This window comes from Cimex lectularius, unplaced genomic scaffold, assembly GCF_000648675.2.
Source record: "Cimex lectularius strain Harlan isolate CLEC.00 unplaced genomic scaffold, Clec_2.1 scaffold26, whole genome shotgun sequence".
In the NCBI taxonomy this organism is placed as follows: domain Eukaryota; kingdom Metazoa; phylum Arthropoda; class Insecta; order Hemiptera; family Cimicidae; genus Cimex; species Cimex lectularius.
In genome coordinates this window covers 755,404-779,224 of record NW_019392721.1, presented here as the reverse complement: position 1 = coordinate 779,224, position 23,821 = coordinate 755,404, and the positions used below count along the sequence as shown (strand labels likewise).

Genomic DNA, 23,821 nt, shown 5'->3' with positions numbered 1-23,821 from the left:
TTTTTTTTTTTGCCTTATGATCTTTGCATATTAGCCATGACGAATTCTTATATATGTTGTTCAAATTGGGGGTTATCGGGAAAAAAGGGCCAGAGGCGACGGTGGGAATCGAACCCACGACCGCGGCGTGAGAGTCTCTCATGCTAACCACTCGGCTACCGCTAATTTTCTAGGTCTGTAATACAGCTGTCATAAAAAGTACAATTTTGACATTTTAGGCCGTTTAAATAAAAAATTAACATCCCCCTAGATAGAAAGATGAAAGATCGAAAAAAAGCAAAAATAATCAAATCCCACGACCCTCCTCGTTGCGCCCTTCATCTCGTTCCGCGAGGGCAGAATCTAATCGTCGGATTGCAGGGAGGCCCCAACGCAACAACCAACTTTGCCAATCTAAAGACTGCTCTCCTCATTCCCAGCAGTCCCAACATCGGACTTAATGACATCTGCATGGCAATTTTATTATTAGCCGGTTGAATTGAATTTTAATTCAAATTCGGAAAATGAAATCCCTTGTGGCATTGCTCCTAGGTTAGGTTTTAACCTACCTTAAATCTTTCACGTACTACAGATCTATTGATTGAAATATAATGTTTTTTTGACCTCGTCGATATTAACTAAAACGAACACTAAACTTGAAACACAGGCTATATTAGACATTAATTTCTAAGCCATGTAGACTTTGATGGTGATTTTGTTAGAGATGATAAAAAAATTAAACGAAAAACGAGGTCTTCTGCCTTATTGTACTTTTTTGGTTTTTCTTAAGTTATGTAGTGGTTGTTATGCATTCAAAGGTTCTATGTGTGGAAGGTTTTTCCGCCTAATTTTATAACCTAAAAATGATGCCAGTTAGAAACATAATTTCTAGCTATGTGATCTTTGATGTTGATAAGAAAATTAGAAAACTAGGGTTTTTTATCCCCAGAAACAATCCAGTCTTCTGCCTTATTGTACGTTTTTGGAACTTTTTGATTTCCTAGGTAATCTGTAGTGGTTGCTTGCCATTCGAAGATTCCATGTATGGAAGGTTTTTCCGCCTAATTTCATAACCTAAAAGTGATGTCATTTGAGAAACATTCATTTCTAAGCTTTGTGCTCTTTGATGATGATAAGTAAATACTAAAAAACTAGGGGTTTTTTTGTGCCCAAAAACACTGCAAACTTTTGCCTTATTGAATTTTTATGGGTCTTCTCTGTTTTCTAGGTTATGTAGTGGTTGTTATGCATTCAAAGATTCTATGTGTGGAAGGTTCTTCCGCCCAATTTCATAACCTAAAAGTGATGTCATTTGAGAAACATTCATTTCTAAGTGATGTGCTCTTTGATGACGATAAGTAAATACTAAAAAACTAGGGTTTTTTTTGTGCCCAAAAACACTGCAAACTTCTGCCTTATTGAACTTTTATGGGTCTTCTCTGTTTTCTAGGTTATGTAGTGGTTGTTATGCATTCAAAGATTTTATGTGTGGAAGGTTTTTCCGCCTAATTTCATAACCTAAAAATGATGTTAATTAAAAACATTAATTCCTATGCCATGTGATCTTTGATTATAAAAAAATACAGAAAACTAGCATTGTTTTATACCAAAAAACACTGCAGAAACTTATTGTACTATTTCTTGTCTTCTTCGTTTCTTAGGTTATGTGTACTGGTTGCTTTCACTTCGAAGATACTACATGTGGAAGGTTCTTCCACCTAATTTCATAACCTTCAAATAATGTCATTTAGAGACATTAATTTCTAAGCTATGTGATCTTTGATGATGGGATTTTTATCACTCAAAACACTTCAGCTTTCTGTCTTATTGTACTTTTTCGTGTGTTCTTGGTTTCCTAGGTTATGACTAGTGGTTGCTACGCATTCGCAGATTCTATCTGTGGAAGGTTTTTCCGCCTAATTTCATAACCTAAAAATGATGACATTTAGAAACATTAATTTCTAAGCTATGTGATCTTTGATGATGATAAAAAATATTAGAAAACTATGGTTTTTATCTCCAGAAACACTGCAGGCTTTTGCCTTATTGTATTGGTTTTCTAGGTTATATGTAGTGGTTCTTTGCATTCGAAGATACTGGGTGTGGAAGGTTCTTCTACCTAATTTCATAACCTTCAAATAACGTAATTTAGAAACATTAATTTCTAAGCTATGTGATCTTTGATGATGATAAGTAAATACTAGAAAACTTGGGGTTTTTTATCCCCAAAACACTGCATCTTTCTGTTTTATTGTAATTTTCCGGATCTTCTTAGATTTCTAGGTTATGTAGTGGTGGCGGCCATGTGTTAGAAGATAATATGTGTGGAAGGTTCTTCCTGTTAATTTCATAACCTAAAAATTATGTCATTTAGAAATATTAATTTATAAGCCATGTGATCTTTGATGATGATAATAAAATATTAGAAAACTCGGTTTTTTATGTATAAAAAACTGCATTCTTCTGCCTTATTGTAATTTTTTCGTGACTTCTTAGTTTCCTAGATTATGTTTACTGGTTGCTTTGCTTTCGAAGATACTGTATATGGAAGGTTCTTCCACCTAATTTCATAACCTTCAAATAACGTCATTTGAGAAAATTCTTTTCTAAGCTATTTGATCTTTGATGATGATAACTAAATACAAAAAAACTAGGGTTTTTTTTCCCCAAAACACTGCATCTTTCTGCTTTATTGTACTTTTCCGGGTCTTCTTGGATTTCTAGGTTATGTAGTGGTTATTATGCATTCGAAAATTCTATATTATTATCTAATTTCATAACCTAAAAATCAATTCATTTAAAAACATTAAATCCTACGCCATGTGATCTTTGATGATAAGAAAACTAAGGTTGTTTTATTCCCAGAAACACTGCAGTCTTTCCCTTATTGTACTATTTTTTGTCGTCTTGGCTTCTTAGGTTATATGTACTGGTTGCTTTCCATTCGATGATACTACAAGTGGAAGGTTCTACCACCTAATTTCATAACCTACAAATGAGTTCGTCATTGAATAAATTCATGTTATATAAGTGCTTTCTCAGATACCATTGACCAAAGACATCAACTTCACATAAAACATCTAAGAAGATTTAAAGAACGAATCTTCTTTTCACCATTAAAACTCATCTCTATGAAAGACTCTACGACCACTTTGGACAAACCGAGTAGAACTGGGGTTCCGCCAAGCCATGCAATTTCCAGCACTTCCATTAAAAGTTCTCAAACCAGTCAAACCTACTACTACTTCAGTAACTTCGCAACGACCTCAACATTCCTTTTTTCAATGAACTGATTTGTAAACGTTTACAAAAGTTCCAAATTTCTACACCAAGCTTTTCTACCCATTCTAACCCAACTGGCCAATCTTTCTCTATAGAGTGAAGTATTGGCCGTAGAATCATATTTGTACTATTTATTTTTACATGTATTGGTTACAATTAAATAGTTTATATAATAAATAAAAAATTACTAGCTTAACTTAACCTAGGTAACTGAAACCTAGCCTTGACTGAGAAAGGTCGTACCGTAGTACTTTACTTGGAGGAAGATTTAGGTTTCTTGATGTTTATTTAGTTATGTGTAAAAACTTAGAAAATTTGTGTTATAGTTTGTAGTATTGTGATAAATCTGAAACTAGAAAAGCTGAAACTTGAAAGTTTCAACCTGGAGATACTATGATCGAATCCTGTAATGATAATAGAGCGAACTTAGAATTTGGCTAAATGTTTGCTATAAACTGGGATATTTTTTGATTTCCAGGTGATTCTTTAATTGTTCAACCTGCAAGTATGTTCTACCTAACTAGAATTGAAAGCTATTTGATACGGGCCGGGCGCCAGTTGATTGGTAATCCACGCGATTGCTATTAATTGCCCGGGTCAGGTTTGAAAGTTGATCCCGTTTGTTAATGAATCGAGGGGATGGAGTAAGCCGATAGGTTTAATTTATCCTGTTCCGCCCTGAAGGATCGCCTGGCAGGACTGGGGTTGCGCCGAGGGGCCTGTGGGAACTCGGAATCCGAGGCACAGATGCGGCAAAGTTTACGCTGCTCTCCCGCTCCACCCTATCCTTGTCATCATTTCCAACCCCTCGGAAACCGAAACTCCTGAATTTCGTCATATTTTCACTTTAAGAGGCACCTCGGGAGCCATTCGTCCATTAGGGATGAGGAGAAACACTATAACACTCTTCCGTGCCGTTAGGGCCTAAAAATGACATGAAAGCATATTCCACCAGCTCAGCTACTTTTTTTTTCTACCAGTTCAAATCACGTCCATTTACTTTGTTAATACAGTTCGGCTACTCGTGTTACAAACTTTACAAGTAGATTCTACATTCAAAAAGGAACCAAAACATCCTAATTATCTATGGTCTGAATCTCAACAGTTTCGTAGTTATTCCCCTTTTCCTGATTTTTAAGAGCTCACGACCGTGCTCCAAATAAACAATGATAACGCCAAAACTCAAAAGTTTTGGACAAATCCGATAACATCAATGAAATCTACGTTAAATTTCCCATAAGATGTGATAAATCTTAAATCTGTAAACGTTGGGAAATAAAGTGTTTTAATAGCCAGAACTGTGAGAATTTTTTTTTTCAAAGGTGAAAATTACTTAAATTAACTAATTTCGTGGTCCGCTTGACTAATTAATATATTAGAATTAATTAAGGTTTTTAATTGAGATAAAAAAATCAATGGCACGAGCGGGATTCGAACCCACGATCTTTGGCTAGATACGCCGCTGCTCTACGGCGCTGCTCTCGAGGTCACGATAGTTCAAGTGGTAGAGCAGCGGCGTATCTAGCCGAAGATCGTGGGTTCGAATCCCGCTCGTGCCATTAACTTTTTTATCTCAATTAAAAACCTTAATTAGTTGAAAATTACTATGGTGATTCTAAATAACTATTCCCAAACCTAGACACCAGCAAATTTCAGAAACCGTACTCCATTTAATATTCTTTTTAGCGGTTTAATTTCTTCTTCAATATTTTTTTCAAAGATGAAGAAATTGATGAAGGAAAGGAAAAAACCGTGGTTGACGGATTGATAAGGTAGAAAGATTAAAAAAAACTTAAGGAAATTTTGAATGAAATTATTAAACGTTTTTTATTTGGGTTCGAAACCGAAATAGTGCATTTACCAACCATATTTACCAACCCAAATCTAACTTTGAATATTATATTATTGTATTATTATTTCCCGGAATAAAATAGTTTTAAAATTCAAAACGTTTTTAGTTATCTATGTAATATCTTGTTAACACTTGTTGGCTACTTTTTTTTTAACCTTTCCACCTTACTAATCCGTCAACCACGGTTTTTTCCTTTCCTTCGTCAATTTCTTCATCTTTGAAAGAAGTATTGAAGAAGAAATTACACCACTAAAAAGTATATTAAATGGAGTACGGTTTACTGAAATTTTCTGGTGTCTAGGTTTGGCAATAGCTATTTAGAATCAACACAGTAATTTTCACCTTCATCTTACACGGACCTGTAATTTACTACTAAGGACTTTAGTACAAAACCTGGCTGGCCGAGTAAATCTCCATTCTACAGTATTAAGAAACCACATTTTCAAAAGTCTTCTTTTCATAGGCTTGTTTCTGCTGTACTAAGTCTAGACGGTATGCTATTGTTGTAGCCCTAACTAGTTACCATCTTTATTTAACAATTCTGCCGTTTTTTTTATGGTTCTTTAATTATCTTTTTTTGCGTGCTTCTGTCCTGAAAACATTCCCATGGGCTTGTTTATGCAGCGCCTGGTATGTGCATATGCCTCTACTCAGCAGTGCCCAGTCAGCAGTTCTATTATCATTTTAGTCCTAACTGGTTTTTTCTTGTTTTAGTAGTTGTTCTTAGGTTCAATGGTCCTTTATGACCTTTTTCGCGATATCTGTCCTGGAATTTCCATGGAACCGAGGCGTTTATCCTAAACCCATTTTCTGATAGATATACACTTGGATGAACCTGCGTTTTTGGCAGATTGGCTTCCTCGTTGTTCTTATGCCTGGCACCTTAAGAATGAGGTTTTATGCCCCCCCCCATAATGCTTACAGGGTCTTAATTCAATGCCAAACGGCTCTGGACTTGAAGGCAGTTGCCTCTATTCCCGCCTAACGGCCCGAATAAATGGCTATTCTTTTGTTGAGTTTACCCAGCTTTTTGATATTCGTGGCACAATTTTGGTGGTAAAACTCTCCCACGAAAGACAGTGGCATATAGGATGAATTCTAGTCTTTACATTTTTACCGTAGATACGAGCTTCGGACCATACTTCTTGGAGCCATTTGTACACTAGATATAGCCGAAATTAATCGAGATCTCTCTCCTTCAGTATGCAATTCATCAAAACTGAATGTGGGTTCATGTTGACCCTTGGCATATACAGAACCTTGTCCGCCGGAAATTCCTTGTGAAGAATTTTACCGTTTATGCGGGTATGATATTAGCGCCTATGAATTGTGACTCTAGCTTCTCCCTGGATTCGTAGTGGTGGTAGACTCAGGATGACTTTTAAGGTGGCTATCAATCTCACCAAATTGGACCACGCCGAGCCGTATAGTTAAATTTGAGGGGGCATTCACGACCGCTCCACAGCCAGTCCCTCCGATCTTCATCTAGTGAATTACTTCCTCAAAATGAATGACGATCTCTTGAGCTACGCTTTGTTTATTTATAAAAAGCAAAAAACCGAAGAGGAAATGGTATAACAAGCCTTAATACCCACGTCGATTTGGTGAAAGAACTTTCCCTTGAACCCGCAGATTGGAGGAACTATTTAAGGATGGATGAAACATCTTATTTATTCATTATATTAGTGGTCTATTGACCAAATTACTTATTTCAATTAATTAATCTTTTTATGTAAAGTTTTGGTTGAAATGAAAAAGCTAGTGCCTCGAGGGGGATTCGAACCCACGACTTTCGGCTAAATAGGACACTGCTCTACCACTTAAGCTATCATGACTTCGATCCTCTCAGACACCAAAAAATGGCAAAAAAGGCGGGAAAATTCGAGCGGTGGGGTTTAGATGGGAAGTTAGTGTCGGAGTGGTTCGAGGTCACGATAGCTCAAGTGGTCAGAGCAGCGGCGTATTGAGCCGAGGGTCGTGGATTCGAATCCTCTTCAAGACACTAATTTTTTCATTCAACCAAAACCTTACATAAAAAAAGATTAACGTATTATTTATACTCCAGCTTCTTACCCCTTTATTAGAAAACAAAAGACTGTCATGAGAGAAATCATCACCCCACATGATTGGCAGCCACATTTCGATTTCTCCCTACAGGGATGAACTACAAAAAACTTTCTACTACGATTTATGCTCAGGGTTAGGGTTATCAATACCGCATCTCTTGTTGCATTTGTATCCTTTGTTTTAAAAAGGTAGACCGACTTCGGCCGAATTTCTTTTATTTCTATCGTGATAATCATTGTCCACCATGTTCCAAAAACATGGTAAACTTTTGTACAATTCATCACCTCAATATAAAATTTCGATTGTTTCGATTGGGTGTCACTGCCAATAAAGAATAAACGTTTTTGACTTTTGACAATGTCGACGGAGATGATTGCTCAGTGACAGAAAGACAAAAGCGATAGAAAAACGCGGGTTTTCTCATTCACGACCAAGCCAGCGCGCCAATATTCCACCGTTCACGCCAGGTTTTTCCAGTCATGCACGCGCCTTGCCGTCGACGCGCCATAGATGTTTGGAGTGGCGCGATGGAGTTTGGACGGTCGAATATTCGGCGTTGCCTGGCACGCCAATTCAGTTTTGCCGTTGACGTAGTTTTTGGAAAGGCGTCACTCCGTTTGGTCTGTTGGGAGCCATTGTGAATGGCCACCTTTAAAACATCAGTTGAAACCCGTTACCCCCTAAGTTTTGAGTGTTTTCAGTCCTTAGTCTAGAATTCCTCTTTAATGACTTGACAGTCACCGTGGTTCAACAGCTAACGGGGACTGTAGCCGCTGCAGAGGTTTTCATGAATGTCATGGTAGGGTTGGGATAGCGTAGGAGTTTGGTTAAATGTAGTAATGGTAAATTCCGCAAGATTCCCAGGACTTCATTGGCCTTGGAAAGTTGCATTACTGCTCAGTTTGGGGTTATGTAAAGTTCACTTCTTTAGCCTACGATTCCTCGTGAGCCGCCGTTGACCTCAAAGAAAATCATAATTTTTTTTGGCAATACCCTTAACCCCTGTGTACATGGCATACTAGGATAAAAATCAAAATAGTTTAATATTCAAAAATTCACTAATTTCGTGGTCCGCTTGACCAATTAATACTTTACAATTAATTAAGGTTTTTAGTTGAGATGAAAAAAAATTAATGGCACGAGAGGGATTCGAACCCACGACCTTCGGCTAGATACGCCGCTGCTCTACCAACTGAGCTATCGTGACCTCGATCCACTCGGACATCAACTCCCCATCTCATCCCCAACTTATGAGTTTTCCCTCCTTTTGCCGTTAATATTCAAAAATGAAAATTTCAATATGTGACATAGCTAAGCCAAAAGTTGCAAGTTTTCGTTACGAGTTCAGAAGTAAAAGTTGATGCGTATAAAAATATAGGATTTATTGCCAATTAACAATAGCCAGCTTTCACACATCCAGGGATTAACGAACTTACCCACAGTGCACCTTTGCCCTCCTGAGCTTACCCAACTTTTGCGCCTAGTTTACTTGCGTCTCTAAACCGATGTCGCAACCGTTAAAACATCCTCGATTATTTACGGCTTACCTAGCTAATTGATGGAAAACGGGAACTATATAATAATCCGGTATAATCCGCATTAAATTTATTTCACGGTATTAACTACGGGGGAACCTCTGCAAACGCTAAAAAGTCAGGTTTCTTATTTAAAAAGAGGTATAAAAACTAAAAATATTTTCAAAAAAGTATTATTTTGAAAGCAAAGAATTATCTTGAAGAACAAATTTTTATGCGATTTTTAGTAAATCTGATGATCTTACTGATTATATTCAATTTTTCTCATTTGATCTCTGATTAATTAAATATGTACATTTCATAATTAAATAGTTTTAGTATTTACGCAAATTTGTAATATGGACCAAACTTTGACTACCCCAGTATTTCATTACTTTTTCCATAAAATAATCGATTCATAGCTTAAAATTTTCACGACATTTGCAAAATGGCAAAAAGGAGGGAAAAATTCGAAAGGTTGGGTGGAGGTGGCCACGACCGAATGGATCGAAGTCACGATTGCTCAAGTGGTTAGAGCGGCGGCATTTGGGTCCGAAGGTCGTGGGTTCGAATCCCGCTCGTGACGCTTACTTTTTCATCTCAACCAACACCTCACATAAAGATTAATTAATCGAAAAGAATTTATTTGGTCAATCGGACCACGAACTCTATTGGATTTTCTCATAATATTTCACACATATTAAATTTGATTAAATTTGTTTTAATATTTACGAAAAATTGTAATATAGACCAAACTTTGAATACCCCAGTATTTCATTGGTTTTTTCATAAAATAATCGATTCACAGCTTAAAATTGTAATTATTCAGAAATTGTTAGATGCGGTCTGGTGTGATGTAGGTTTCAGAAAAACATTTTCTTTATCGTGCCAACGTTTCGATCTTTATTGAGATCATCATCAGGGATTTACAAACATTGTTTACATTTAACAAATACATTTATACATTTTTTAAAATTGTAAGTTGGAAAACCAGATAATTATGTTTCTTTAGTAAATCCATAATGTTTTACGAGCAACTTGTCTAATATAAATTGTCTTCTACTATTTGGGATCTATTCGAATAGATTTCACGACATTTGAAAAATTGCAAAAAGGTGGGAAAATTCAAAAGGTGGGGTTGAGATGGGAAGTTAGTGTCCGAGTGGATCAAAGTTCAAGTGGTAGAGCAGCGGCGTATCTAGCCGAAGGTCGTGGGTTCGAATCCCGCTCGTGACACTGACTTTTTCATCTCAACCCAACTCAAATAAAGATTAATTAATCGAAAAGAATTTATTTGGTTAATCGGACCACAAACTCTAATGGATTTTCTCATAATATTTCACGGATTTTAAACATAATTAAATGTGTACATTTAATAATTAAAATTATTTTAGTATTTACGAAAATTTGTAATATGGACCAAACTTTGATTACCCAGTATTTCGTTAGTTTTTCCGTAAAATAATCGATACACAGCTTAAATTTGTAAAGTTTGAAAACCAGGTAATTAGACTTCTTTAGAAAATTTATTTGTCATTGTCTTCTACAATTTGGTAAAAAAGGCTGGCTTAATGATGATCTTTACGGATAAAAAAAATGCATTTTGATAATTAAATATTTTTATTCAGAAATCGTGAGATGCGGTCTGGTGTGACGTAGGTTTCAAAAAAACATTTTCTTTATCGTGCCAACGTTTCGATCTTTATTGAAATCATCTTCAGGGCCTGGGAATCTAAAATTTTCTAGCATTGTATAAATTCAATTTTTTTCACATCCTACATGTATTTGTAAAATTTAAAAATCCCAGGCTCTGAAGATGTTGTCAATAAAGATCGAAACGTTGGCACGATAAAGAAAATGTTTTTCTGAACCCTACATCACACCAGACCGCATCTCACGATTTCTGAATAATCATCGACTAACGGCCACTAATCACCACACATTTAATATTTTGTTCTTCGTCAAATATGGAAGAATTAGATCTCCGGACATTCCTAATTGTCTGAAAACTTAGGTAAAATTGCAAAAGTGCTCTTCCTGATTTATTCAGGATGCATGAGCTTTACGTCGTTCTGTTCCTATCAACGTGGATAATTTAAATTTAATTTGGCGAAATTATTTCTTTTAATGGAAAAATAAATCAATATATTTTCTGGAACAACGAGAAAATCAAACTGTTTATAAGTCAATTTACATTCTTGAAGAATTTCAATTTTTTTTTTCATAATTGAATTATTGAAGTTTGAAGTCGTATAACAATTTCTGACGTTTGTAATATGTGAAGTGTTTTTCAATCCTAAATTTCCCCCGGAATAGGAAAACTCATTGCCGTCAATATTTTATTCAGTAGGGGAGGCTCGTTTGGATTAGTACCATGACAAGAAGACCATCATCAATATTTGCTAACAAGTCCTCAAAGCTGCGGATCTAATATTTACTACCATGTTTGCTTTCCACTTCCATAAATCTACCGGGGGAAAAAAGAGCGCGTGGCTTGGGAGAATTTTTTTTTTTAGGATTTTACCGTTTAGGAAAATATTGTCGAATTTCCCGGCTTGGGAAGATTATCGTAAGCTCGAAAATATTTACAGGATCCGTGCCGGTTTTTAACGAGGAAAAAGAATGAAACAAAATTTTCTTACATTATCACACAATCGATCAACATTTTTTCTAATAAAACCCCTCATGATCAACGGAAATATCTAACTTAGGAAAATTCATTATCTTCTTATTGTATTCAGTCAGAATGTTAAAAATAAGTTAATGTGGCCCAATTTTGGAGAATTGGTCTACCACCGAAAATATATTTTACTTTCAATTAATTAATCTTTATGTAAGGTATTGGTTAAAAAAGTCAGTATCACAAGCGGGATTCGAACCCAGGACCTTTGGCTAAATACGCCGCTGCTCTACCAATTGTACTATCATGACTTCGATCTACTCAAACTTTCCACTTCGACCCACCTTTTCGAATTCCCCCCCCCCCAGGTGGGAAGTGTCCGAGTGGGAGCAGCGGCGTATTAAGCCGAAGATCGTGGGTTCGAATCCCGCTCGTGACACTGAATCTCAACCAATACTTTACATTGAAAAATGGTAAAAAGGAGGGAAAATTCAAAAGGTGGGGTTGAGATAAGAAGTTGGTGTCCGAGTGGATCGAGATCACGATAGCTCAAGTGGTAGAGCTCCGGCGTATCAAGCCGAAGATCGTGGGTTCGAATCCCGCTGGTGCCATTGACTTTTTTATCTAAACTAAAAACTTTAATTAATCGTAATACTTTACATAAAGATTAATTAATTGAAAGATGTTTTTTGATCAATCGGACCACGAAATCTAATGGATTTAATATATCTTACACTGACATAAAATTTAAGGAATATAAATTTGTCCGATTTTATTGTCTACTTGACAAAAACTAGCCAGGAGGAAAGAGAGTAAAATAGTTTTAATGACTTAATTAGGGTGACCCAGCTAACACAATGGCAGCTGCCTCTGACTAGAATTAAATATACAAACGTACATACATATGTAAACTAGCAGTTCATTTATAGCAATTAGCTTTGGTATGCTTCTCAATTTGAGATTAATTTTCTAGTTGTTGGCGTATTTTAAGCCTTCTGGCATAGCGTGGTTTAGGTCCTGCATAACACCCAACCTTTGAATAGCTTAGTTGCGCGGTTTGGTTACTTAATTTATACACGTAATGAAAACATTCAGAATTGGAAACAAAAAACAAAGCCACATACAAATTGGGGCGGGATAAAGAGGCGGGAGACAGTCGAAAGGGGGGAAAAAAGAGGGCCCCATAGTGAACGGTTGTCATTGACAGAAAGGGAGTAGGAAAACCCAATTACAGGGTGGTGCACAAAGCTTGCCTTCCGGCGCTACTTTGTTATTTTGTTCTCTCCCCAGCTTCCACTTGGAAATCTCACCTTCCACAGATTAATCCGGGGAGTAAATTGAGCCGGAGCAATTTGAAAATGTTGGAGGGGAAATAGGAGGGGTAAGACTTGTTTAAACTGACGTGTGCAAAAAGTGCAGACGGTTATTATAAACATAACCGAAAAACGTGTTGTAAACTGCCTTTTTTATCTAAATTATAAATAAACAGGGCATATTGACATAATTTCTTATGGACAAATTGGTCTTTGGGAGGAAAGCATGGCGAACCTAAACAGCACGATAAAAAGTAGGGACCTCTCTGCCAACAAAAGTCCGCATATGCCCAGTAGTCATTTATGGCTGCGAGAGTTGGACTATAAGGAAGGCCGAGTGCCGAAGAATAGATTCTTTTCAGCTACAGTGCTGGAGAAAACTCTTGAGAATCCCTTGATGAAGATCAAACCAGTCAATCCTAAAATAAATCAAGACTGACTTTTCCCAGGAAGGTCAGATAATGAAACTGAAGCCCACTTTGGCCACCAAATGAGAAGGGAGCACTCACTGAAGAAGACCCTGATTCTGGGAAGTATTGATGGTCAAAGAAGACCGGGACGGCAAAGGATGAGAGGGTTAGACAGTGTCATGAGCTGAAAGAGGTCAATACCGGAAAAACAGCCCCAAGCAAAAAATAAAGAAAAAATCACAACAGGTTTGACAGTGTCATAGATGCAACCAACATGAAATTGAGTCAAATTCAGAAGACAGCAGAAGAAAGGAGGGCCTGACGGGACTTGGCCGATGGGGTTGCAAAGAATCGGACTCGACTGTGCGACTGAACAACATCATGAACAAATAAAGAAACTCCAAGAAAATAGAAGAAATATCAACTGCTTTAAGACGTTGCGTATCTTGACCAATACTTGCTTATGGTCAGTCCCCATTATTATCTACAGCTTTTCGTTAAACTTTAAACTTTTCAACAAAGCCCAGAGTACATCCTTTGTTGTTACATCATTCAAGATTTGGCTTTTCCTCTCTTAGGAATACGAATTTCACCTTACATATGCCATCGCACTCACTGGACTTCTGCTGATATTCTTCCAAGCAATGTTTGCCCAGGCTTGTTTCTTCTACTTCAAGTCTATTCATGTCCTTATCGTTCAAGTTCTAACTAGTTTTCATTGAACTAAGGACTTATATTTAACCAAATACCTGATAGATATACATTTTGCCAATTTAGTACACTGTGAAAGGGTTCAGGTTGGATAGTTGTTCTGACTGGATTTTCTTCGGCCAATTTATCAGCTTTAACCTTGCTCCCTAGCCTTACATGCAATGATACCCAAATAAATGTGATTTTTTTGTTGTCTTCAACAGGCTGATAAGTCCTTATGCATCTCCAAACCGCTGAGGACTTACTAGCGATGAAGTAGTAGCCTTTAGTGCGCCCCGTCTGTCCGAATAGATGGCTATGCTTTTATGTAATACCTAGTGTTTTAATCTTGCAGTGTTCAATAGACATAATCTGAAATGCTGCATTAACATGCCCAATGCATGTTATTCAAGTCCTTGGTTTATTTCCATAAATACCGCCCCTGACTCATATTAATCTTGGAACCATGTGTATACGAGATATATTTGGCATTAACTGTCTTCAAGTTTAATCCACGGGGAATTTTGATTTGAAATTTCTTTGGGATAAAAAATCTGAATTTTGGGATCATGGCGTCGACAGGTATCCTAGAACATCATCTCTCTGCATTTGTTCCCAAAGCTTTGGTTACTCTTTTTCATTTAGTGATTCTATTTTATTATTTTTCCTGTTACGCATTAGTCTGCGAATTGTGGTTCTAGCCTCTCCTTGGATGCAGATATGCAGTGGCGAGAGATGCAGATCTTCCAGGACATCAGTTGCCTCAGGTTTGCCCAGATTGCTAGCTGGGAAATTCTGAAAATCCTAGTCCGTCTGTGATGCATTCATCCACCAAACCACCGATCCGTAGGTTTAATAACCTCTGTGTCTAACCATGATGGCATCTTTGGATTTAATACTAAGATTGTCCTATCGAAAAATCAAATTTTTTACACTTGTGATAACAGAACTTTGAGAAATTAAGTTCATGTGTTTAAAGTTCAACAGTAAAAGCAATTCACTAGATTTCGTGGTCCGTTTGACCAATTAATATCTTTCAATTAATTAAGGTTTTTAGTCGAGGTAAAAAAGTTAGTGTCACGAGCGGGATTCGAACCCACGATCATTCATTTCATTTGTCGCCGAGAATCACATAGATTACACGACATTTGAAAAATGGCAAAAAGGAGGGAAAATTCAAAAGGTGGGGTTGAGATGGGAAGTTAGTGTCCGAGTGGATCGAGGTNACTCGCTTCGGCAGTACATATACTAAAATGGGAACAATTTATTACACGGTTTTGCTCATAAAATTTAATTAACAATTTATTTCATAGTTTTGCTCGTAAAATTACACCATTTTGTAATGTCGGGTAGCATCAGAACAGGACTCATATTTTTTGTAATTTATTTCAAATTAAGTACATGTAATTTTGTCGTTATATTAATTACATGTTATTTTAATGTAAACCAAATTAAACGAGATCAAAAATGCAAAGGTTTTTATAAACATTGTTTAATTATGATGGTTAGGAGTAACTTTATTTAAAACAATTAAGTTTAACAAACAATTTATTAGATGGTTGTGCTCATAAAATTTTAATTGAATTTTCCCTCCTTTTTGCCATTTTTCAATTCAATTAAATAAAAATAAAGCTTTTTTTTAATTATGTTTTTTTTAAGAGATCATACATCGCATACTAGCCTTTTTTTCCGAGCCGGTTTTCATCCACCGAGGGTGAATTCATTCCTGGTACGTACGTGAACATTCACACGCAAACACTGCCGTATTAACGCAAATGGTACAAGGGGATGAAAATAGGGGTGGCAACCCCGTTCCTGCACGGATCTGAGTTCAAGGTCTGCACGTTTACACGCGATCCAGCCCTTCAACTCCGTTTCCAAATCGGCTTCCTTTCCTATCACAACGGCATTTAACTTGAACGACTGTGTTACTGTAATAAAAAGAAGTAGACTGTCTGTACTTACATACTATTTAATTAGACCTTTTACCATTAACACGTTTTTTTGGGGACGGTTAGGGTTATCAACTATATATTTAATTCAGCCCTACGTACAACCTATTTTCCTAGTCCCTGGAAACATGTCCTACTTCCTACAGACCCATTAGCCTACTACCGATTTTAGGAAAAATCCTAGAACGGCTTGTTTTAAAACGAATCCTCTCAATCCTTAATTCTAAAAAAGTCATCGCCGACCATCAATTGGATTTTGTGACGGTCACTCAGCAGTTCAGCAGTGCCACCGAGTTGTAGATGTAATTTCTGCCTCTCTTGAGTTGGGACAGTATTGTTCGGGTGCTTTTCTTGTTGTGGCCCAGGCCTTCGATCGAGTTTGGCACCCGGGCTTGCTGTTCTCGTTCAAGGACATCTTTCCCTCAACCTAGTACCTTATCCTTCGAAACTACCGGTACTTCCGAGTCATTGAAGGATCGCCGTATTCCCCAAACCACCTTCTCCTTTCTGGTGTTCCGCAGGGCAGTGTTCTGGCGCCCGTACTGTACCAAATGTACACGGCAGACCTCCCATCCCATCCTCAAACTACCACCACCTTTCCAGACGACACTGCGATCCTTTCAAGCAAATCTGAACCAGTCGTTTCCACGCGAAACCTTCCAGAAAAATTCATCCGCATAACCTTCAACTTCCTCAAAAGATCCTTCCTCCAGTCTACTTCAATCAAATACTCGTACCAACTGTGGGTAAGGTGCGGTACCTATGACTATACATTGACAAACGTCTGACGTGGAATCCCCACACACGACTGAAACGGCAAGAAGTTATGAAACGTTACAGAGCACTTTCAAGACTTCTTGACAGACGTTCTAACCTACCTTTCTTAAACAAAAGACTACTTTATATCACCCTAGTGAAGCCAATATGAACTTATGGACTGGAAGTGCGGGGTTCAGCTAAACATTCCAATATCCTACGCATCCAAAGAGCCCAATCCATCATCCTCAGAAAAATGGTCCTTTTTATGTGTCCAACGATACTACCCATAAAGACCTAAATATTCCTTTTGTCCAAGATGTAATCCACTCCCGTTACCAAAAATTTTTCACAAACTTCCCAACCACTATAAATCCTCAAATTCAAATCCTCTCATCCCGACGAATTCCTTCCAACCCTCTTCGCCGACTAAAAAGACGATGGCCACGGGATCTTCTATCCAGTGACAATTGAATAAAGAATAGTTAGGAGTACTACCAGTGGGTAGTTTCTCCACTCTTGTTTTCATAATGATTTATTCATACATTATTACTATATACCAAATACCAAAATGCAGGTAGTTGTAATATACAATTTTTTTTTGGCGTTATGAACTATGCATATTAGCCATGTGACAATTCGTATATGTGTGTTCAAATTTGGGGGGGTTATTGTGAAAAAAAGGGCCAGAGGCGACGGTGGGAATCGAACCCACGACCGCGGCGTGAGAGTCTCTCATGCTAACCACTCGGCTACCGCAGTCCCCGGGTAATATACAATAAAAAGCCAAAAAAAAACAACGTGATTTACTGTTTACTCGTAGGTTTGACAAAGATAACCACTATTAGATATTCAAAAAACACGTGAATGTTCACGATTTATAGATTTTTTAAAAAAATCTTACCATTTTATTTTCCATGATTCTGATGAATATTAAGATAAGCCACGACGTCGGAGGGATGTTTCAGGATTTGTCAAACAGGGTTATCTCAATCCGGTTTCTCTACTAGTCAGGTTTTATATTTGTTCTGGAATCCCTTTTTTTACATAGATTACTATCAAAGGTTTGGGATCAGAGAATGAAATGGGATCTGTCAACGTTGATAGAATAACAAAACCTGGCTCGATATTCACAATAAACTTTCAAGATTGACAATGTTTTATAAATTTACGGCCAGATTATATTTTAATTTGACCAGTGGTAACCAATACGAGGGAAAAAAAGCCAGATGAGGCTTTTCGTAGGGCAATTTGCCGTCAAATCCTCGGATTTGTCCTGAAAAGGAAGCTTAGAAGAAACCTTGCGTGGACACGGCTTTGAAGGCGACCCTTTTCGTACGACAGATCCCCGAACAATCCTCCCCAAGCACTTACAACCCCGAGGCGAGACTGTATTGTACCTTTCTTTGAAAGATTAATCGCTCGGCTGGTCGACTTCTGGTGAATTTTTCCTTTCGTGTAAGTCCTTGTTAACTGTGTGATTCTTATTTGTCAAGAGCGATGAATTTTACGAGCTTTTTAGGGTTATCTGCATTTTTTTTTATAAAGGGTGTTTCACTACTCGTACGACAAAGTTAGTCACGTTCTACATCTCAAGTTCAACGAAAAAGTTCATACGAAGCATTGTACGATTGATTACCTTTCGCAGAATTTCAAAATTTTACGTTTTCGTTAAATTCAATAAGTTCGTGGTCCGCTTGACCTATTAATATATTTCAATTAATTAAGGTTTTTAGTTGAGATTAAAAAATTCAATGGCACGAGCGGGATTGAAAAATGGCAAAAAGGAGGGAAAATTCAAAAGGTGGGGTTGAGATGGGAAGTTAGTGTCCGAGTGGATCGAGGTCACGNACAGCTACATTTAAAACCTGTAAAACATTAAATTTTCTACCTCGGAAAAATATTCATGATAGAGGTTCGAAAATTTTATAACTTCTTCGGTAAATAAGATTTCTAGGGCTGTACCATTTTCTTTACTTACATCGAACAAAATGCGAGCTTTTTGGCCTTATCTGCATTCTTCTTATACAAGGTGTTTCACTACTCGTAGGACAAAGTTAGTCAGGTACTACACCTCAAGTTCAACAAAAAAAGTACGTACGATTAGTTACCTTTCGCAGAATTTCAACATTTTGTTTTTTCAACGATCTAATATATTTTATTATAAATCTACCCGCAGTTTTTGAACTGTTCACTTTTCCGGAAATCGAAAAAGGTTAAAAAAATGTTAAATTTCGTTTAAGAAAGCACCCTTCTAGAATAATTTAACTTTTGCTAAAAGAAAACTTTAAATCTTTCAAAAACAGCTAAATTTAAAACCTGTAAAAAATTAAATTTTCTACTTCGGAAAAGTGGTAATTTACAAGTAAAAAAAAGAAAAATTTACGATAGACTTTGCAAATTTCATAAAAATTTCTTCGCTAAATAAGCATTTTAGTGCTATACCATTTTCTTTAATTACAGCGAACCAAAATGCAGAAATTTTATGCTAAATTGAAAAAAAAGTGGTAACAGTGTGAAAAAGAGTAAGTGCGGTTTATCTTGAATTCAACGTGTGTGGTGATTAGTGACCGTTAATCGATAATTATTCAGAAATCGTGATATGCGGTCTGGTGAGATGTAGGTTTCAGAAAAACATTTTCTTTATCGTGCCAACGTTTCGATCTTTATTGAGATCATCTTCAGGGCTCAATAAAGATCGAAACGTTGGCACGATAAAGAAAATGTTTTTCTGAAACCTACATCACACCAGACCGCATCTCACGATTTCTGAATAATTCTTGAATTCAACATTTTGTCCTGGGCAAAATTTAACTTTTAAAAAAAGTTGTCAATCCATTATATTTAGAGGTCCGATTGACCAAATTTCTTCTTTCTATTAATTAATTTTTTACGGTGTGGTGAGGTGAATCGTGACGATTAGTCGATGATTGTTCAGAAATCGTGAGGTGCTGTCTGGTGTGATGTAAGTTTCAGAAAAACGTCTTTATCGTGCCGACGTTTCGATCATTATTGAGATCATCTTCAGGGCTCAAAGTGTTTGTTTTCGGCGTAATTGTGCCATTCTTGCGTGTCGTGTTGAGAGAACCTATCTTTTTATGTAAGGTTTTGGTTGAAATGAAAAAGCTAGTGTCACAAGCGGGATTCGAACCCAACACATTCGGCTAACTACGCCTTACATAAAAATATTAATTAATTGAATATTGTCAATGTTGAACAGCCCACTAAAATGAGATGGACCTCCATCATGATGCAAAATGATCTGAGTTCTTACTGTTAAAGAAACGACCTCCAGCAAGTCTGGTAGAGTATTTTGAAAAAAGAAAAATCCACGTATACTGGTCCACTTAGTGTTCTTTGTATATCAATCCCAAATATTTACACTACCTACTTTGGCTGTCATAACGACGCAAATCTATCGTTAATTTTGCCGAGGATACAAAGTTAAATTATACTAGATTTTCATTCCCCATCCTTACAGCGTCCACCATTTTTTCTCACTTATCAAAATTTCTGCATTTTGGTTCATGGTAATTTGAAAAAAGTCTATACTGCTAGAAAGGTTAAGAAGAGGTTTTTATGAAATTGGCCAAGGTCTACCGTTAACCTTGCCGAGGACACAAAGTTAAATTATACTAGATTTTCATTCCCCCTTCTTACAGCGTCCACCGTTTTTTCCCACTTATCAAAATTTCTGCATTTTGGTTCATGGTAATTTAAAAAAAGTCTGTACAGCTAGAAAGCTTACGAAGAGGTTTTAATGAAATTGGCCAAGGTCTACCGTTAATTTTGCCGAGGACACAAAGTTAAATTATACTAGATTTTCATTCCCCCTTCTTACAGCGTCCACCATTTTTTCCCACTTATCAAAATTTCTGCATTTTGGTTCATGGTAATTTAAAAAAAGTCTATACTCTAGAAAGCTTACGAAGAGGTTTTTATGAAATTGGCAAAGGTCTATCGTTAATTTTGCCAACGAGGTTGCAAATTTATTTCTGTTAAAAAATTTAAATTTAGCAGTTTTTGAAAGATTTAATTTTTTTACCGAAAATTAAATTGTTCGAGGATAGTGCTTTTTTAAAAGAAATTTTACGCTTATTTCATTGGTTTTTGGATTTCCCAAAAAATTAATAGTTCAAGAGCTACGAGTAGATTTATGACGAAAACCGAAAAAACTAGAAAAAAACTGTGAATAGGATGAGAATCGGACTATGGTTCATACGAACTTTTGTGTTACTTTTGAGGTGTAGAAACACTTGATGAACTTTATCGTAGGAGTAGTGAAACACCCTGTATAAAAACATGGAGCAATGGTTTATAATCGTCAACATGAAAAGCCGGGATGATAGTTCTATTTTTATAGACATAAAATAATAATCTTAGATGACAAGCCATTGTGCATTGTGATAGATACAATAGTTGTCTAAAAACTTGAAATTATTAAATTTTATTCAATTTTTGATAATTGAGTTATAAAAATTTAGACTATTACTTTTGAAAAATTTGACAAGGATTTGTAAAAAAAAATAGAAATCTTGATAGCATTGTATTTCATTATGTGCTGCTTTTGATATTTTTTTCTAATTTGCAAATGGTTCTTTTAATAGAAAATTTATGAATGTCACATTTTTTTATTTTCTTTGGTGTTGTATTCTTGTATTACAGCTAGATCCTGGCCAAAACGCCGTTGTAATATACCAAGTTGCAAAGGTGTCGTGGCCGGAGACTCAGGTCCTTGGTAAAAAAATAATATTTCATATGATCTCACACCTTTGATGGGATACAAATCGGATAAAATCTTAATGTGAAAAGTTGCAGTAATGAAATAATCAATGCCAAGATTTATAAAGAATTTAAAAAAAAGAAAAAAAAAGAGATTGGCCTTTTGAATTAATTCCGTTTTTTTGTATCTTTTTAAAGGTTTGTGATCATGCTCGCTCGCCGATCGGCTTGTACAACCCAGTGAGAACTTGGAGATCTACCAGGGACCGAGAGAAGTCGGCTGCGTTTGAGCTGTCCATCACACCGAGATGCGGACGACCACATTAACTTCGATAATAATAAGTGGTAGTGGTTCTTAGAATAAGTACTTTTTATTGTATAGCTGTAGATCGATAAGGGTAAAATGGAAGGGAATCCGTTGAAAGGATGTTGGAACCGTGTGAAAACATGGACCATTCCGGCAATAAATTTAGAGGTCGGGGAAGTCAAGGATATAGTATGGGCGAAATTACAAGAGCCGAAAAACCAAAGGAAATTGATTTTAGTTATTGTATCTATAGCTTTGTTGTTAGACAATATGTTGTATATGGTTATAGTACCGATCATACCGGACTATTTGAGGTACGTCGGTGCCTGGGGAGAACCGGAAGTCACGACGCTGGGACCTTTAATCAACGGGACGAGAGCGACGATGCCTCCTAGGCCGAGGGACCACCACGGACAAGACAGTGCCACGGGGATACTTTTCGCGTCGAAAGCGATAGTCCAACTGATGGTAAATCCGTTTTCGGGCGCACTCATCGATAAGATAGGTTATGACGTGCCTATGATGATAGGACTGTGCATAATGTTCTTGTCCACGGCCGTCTTCGCCTGCGGTGGAAGCTACGGTGTTTTATTTTTTGCCAGGAGCCTTCAAGGAGTCGGATCGGCATTTGCGGACACTTCCGGTCTGGCTATGATCGCAGACAGGTTCACTGAAGAGAACGAACGTTCTAAAGCGTTGGGCATCGCGTTGGCATTTATCAGCTTCGGGTGTCTCGTCGCGCCACCATTCGGAGGAGCTTTGTACCAATTCGCAGGAAAAGAAGTCCCCTTTCTAATCCTCGCGTTCGTATCTTTACTCGATGGTTTTATGCTATTGCTAGTTATGAAACCATTGTCAGAAACTTTAAAGGAAAACCGTCAACTGTCCAACCAAAAAGACACAGTACCGATTTGGAAATTATTCATTGACCCTTACATCGCAGTATGCTCCGGTGCCCTCATGATGTCAAACGTCGCGCTTGCTTTTCTAGAGCCGACCATTTCACTTTGGATGGAGGACAATTTGACCACGGATAACTGGAAAATCGGCATGATTTGGCTGCCAGCTTTCTTCCCTCATGTACTCGGGGTCATTTTAACTGTAAAAATGGCCAGGAAATATCCGCATTATCAATGGCTGATGGCAGCAGGTGGTTTGGCGCTTGAAGGACTTTGCTGTTTTATCATACCGTTTTCAAGCTCGTATAAAGTCTTAATGATACCAATTTGCGGTATATGTTTCGGAATCGCGCTTATCGACACTGCCCTCCTGCCGACCCTGGGCTACCTGGTAGACGTGAGGTACGTCTCCGTCTACGGAAGTATTTACGCCATCGCGGACATCTCCTATTCCATGGCGTACGCAATCGGACCGATAATCGCGGGCAATGTCGTCGAAGCGATCGGCTTTACAGCTTTAAACATAGGAATCGCATTTTCAAACCTCCTATACGCTCCTGTTTTGATGTACTTGAGAAACATATACGATTTCAAGCCGTTTGAAAACGAAGCGAATATACTCATGGCAGATCCACCCGATAAACAGTATCAGACTTATACGATGCAAGATCAACAGCCGGTAACTGGAGAGGTTAAAAACCATTTGGAATATCAACCTGAGGAGAAGTTCGAAGAGACCAGTATGGACCGGTACAAGCAGGAGTCTCAAAAACCGGAGACGGCGTACCAAAGACAATTGCCACAAGCGCCTGTCCAGCAGTCTACCTATCAACAACCCCAGCAAGGTTACCAAACGCCGCAATACAGACCGGCCCAGGGGCAAACTAGCTATCAGCCTGCCCCTCAGCAACCCTACCAATCACCTCAGTACCAAACCTCCCAATCACAGTACCAACAACCCTTTCAAAGTGGACACGGCTATCAGACTGGGCAAACCTACCAACCCCAACAGGAGCCGAGCGGTGATACAAATCCTTTCCGTCGTCCTGAGAGCGAAGCCGATAGAAATCCTTTCAGATCCGGATTTTAAAAATCATTTTTTGATAACCAACCTAGAACCTATCTATTATATTATTGCAACGAATTATAAAAACCGGTGTCTTAGATGACATTTTTGGAAATTTTCTTTGGGTTTTAAATATTTAGAACTTCGTTAGTAAAAAGTGCGATTATTTATTAAATATCGATGTTTGTTACATTTGATTTTTTATTATATACAAAGTACATCAGTGCTTTCATTATTAAGAATAATTTATTAAAGAACCAGGCTCTAGGCAGCACTATAAAAAAAAAATTATGAAAAAATTATGTATGAAAAAATTAATTCAAGTTAATTTTTAAGTTAATAAGTTAATTCAAAAATAAATAAATTTTAATAATTGTTGTATATTGTTTACT

General features: G+C 37.2%; 1 protein-coding gene across 1 annotated transcript in view; it reads left to right on the top strand.

Annotated features, from left to right (window-relative positions):
* The window catches only part of LOC106664035 (vesicular acetylcholine transporter), a 26,515-nt gene extending 2,866 nt beyond the window's left edge, over nt 1-23,649 (top strand). The window contains exon 2 of the mRNA XM_014389401.2: nt 21,356-23,649. Within this exon, the coding sequence (XP_014244887.1) occupies nt 21,561-23,453 (1,893 nt within the window). The 5' untranslated portion in view covers nt 21,356-21,560 and the 3' untranslated portion in view covers nt 23,454-23,649. The remainder of the gene's footprint in view (nt 1-21,355) is intronic.
* Nucleotides 23,650-23,821: the final 172 nt, after the last annotated feature.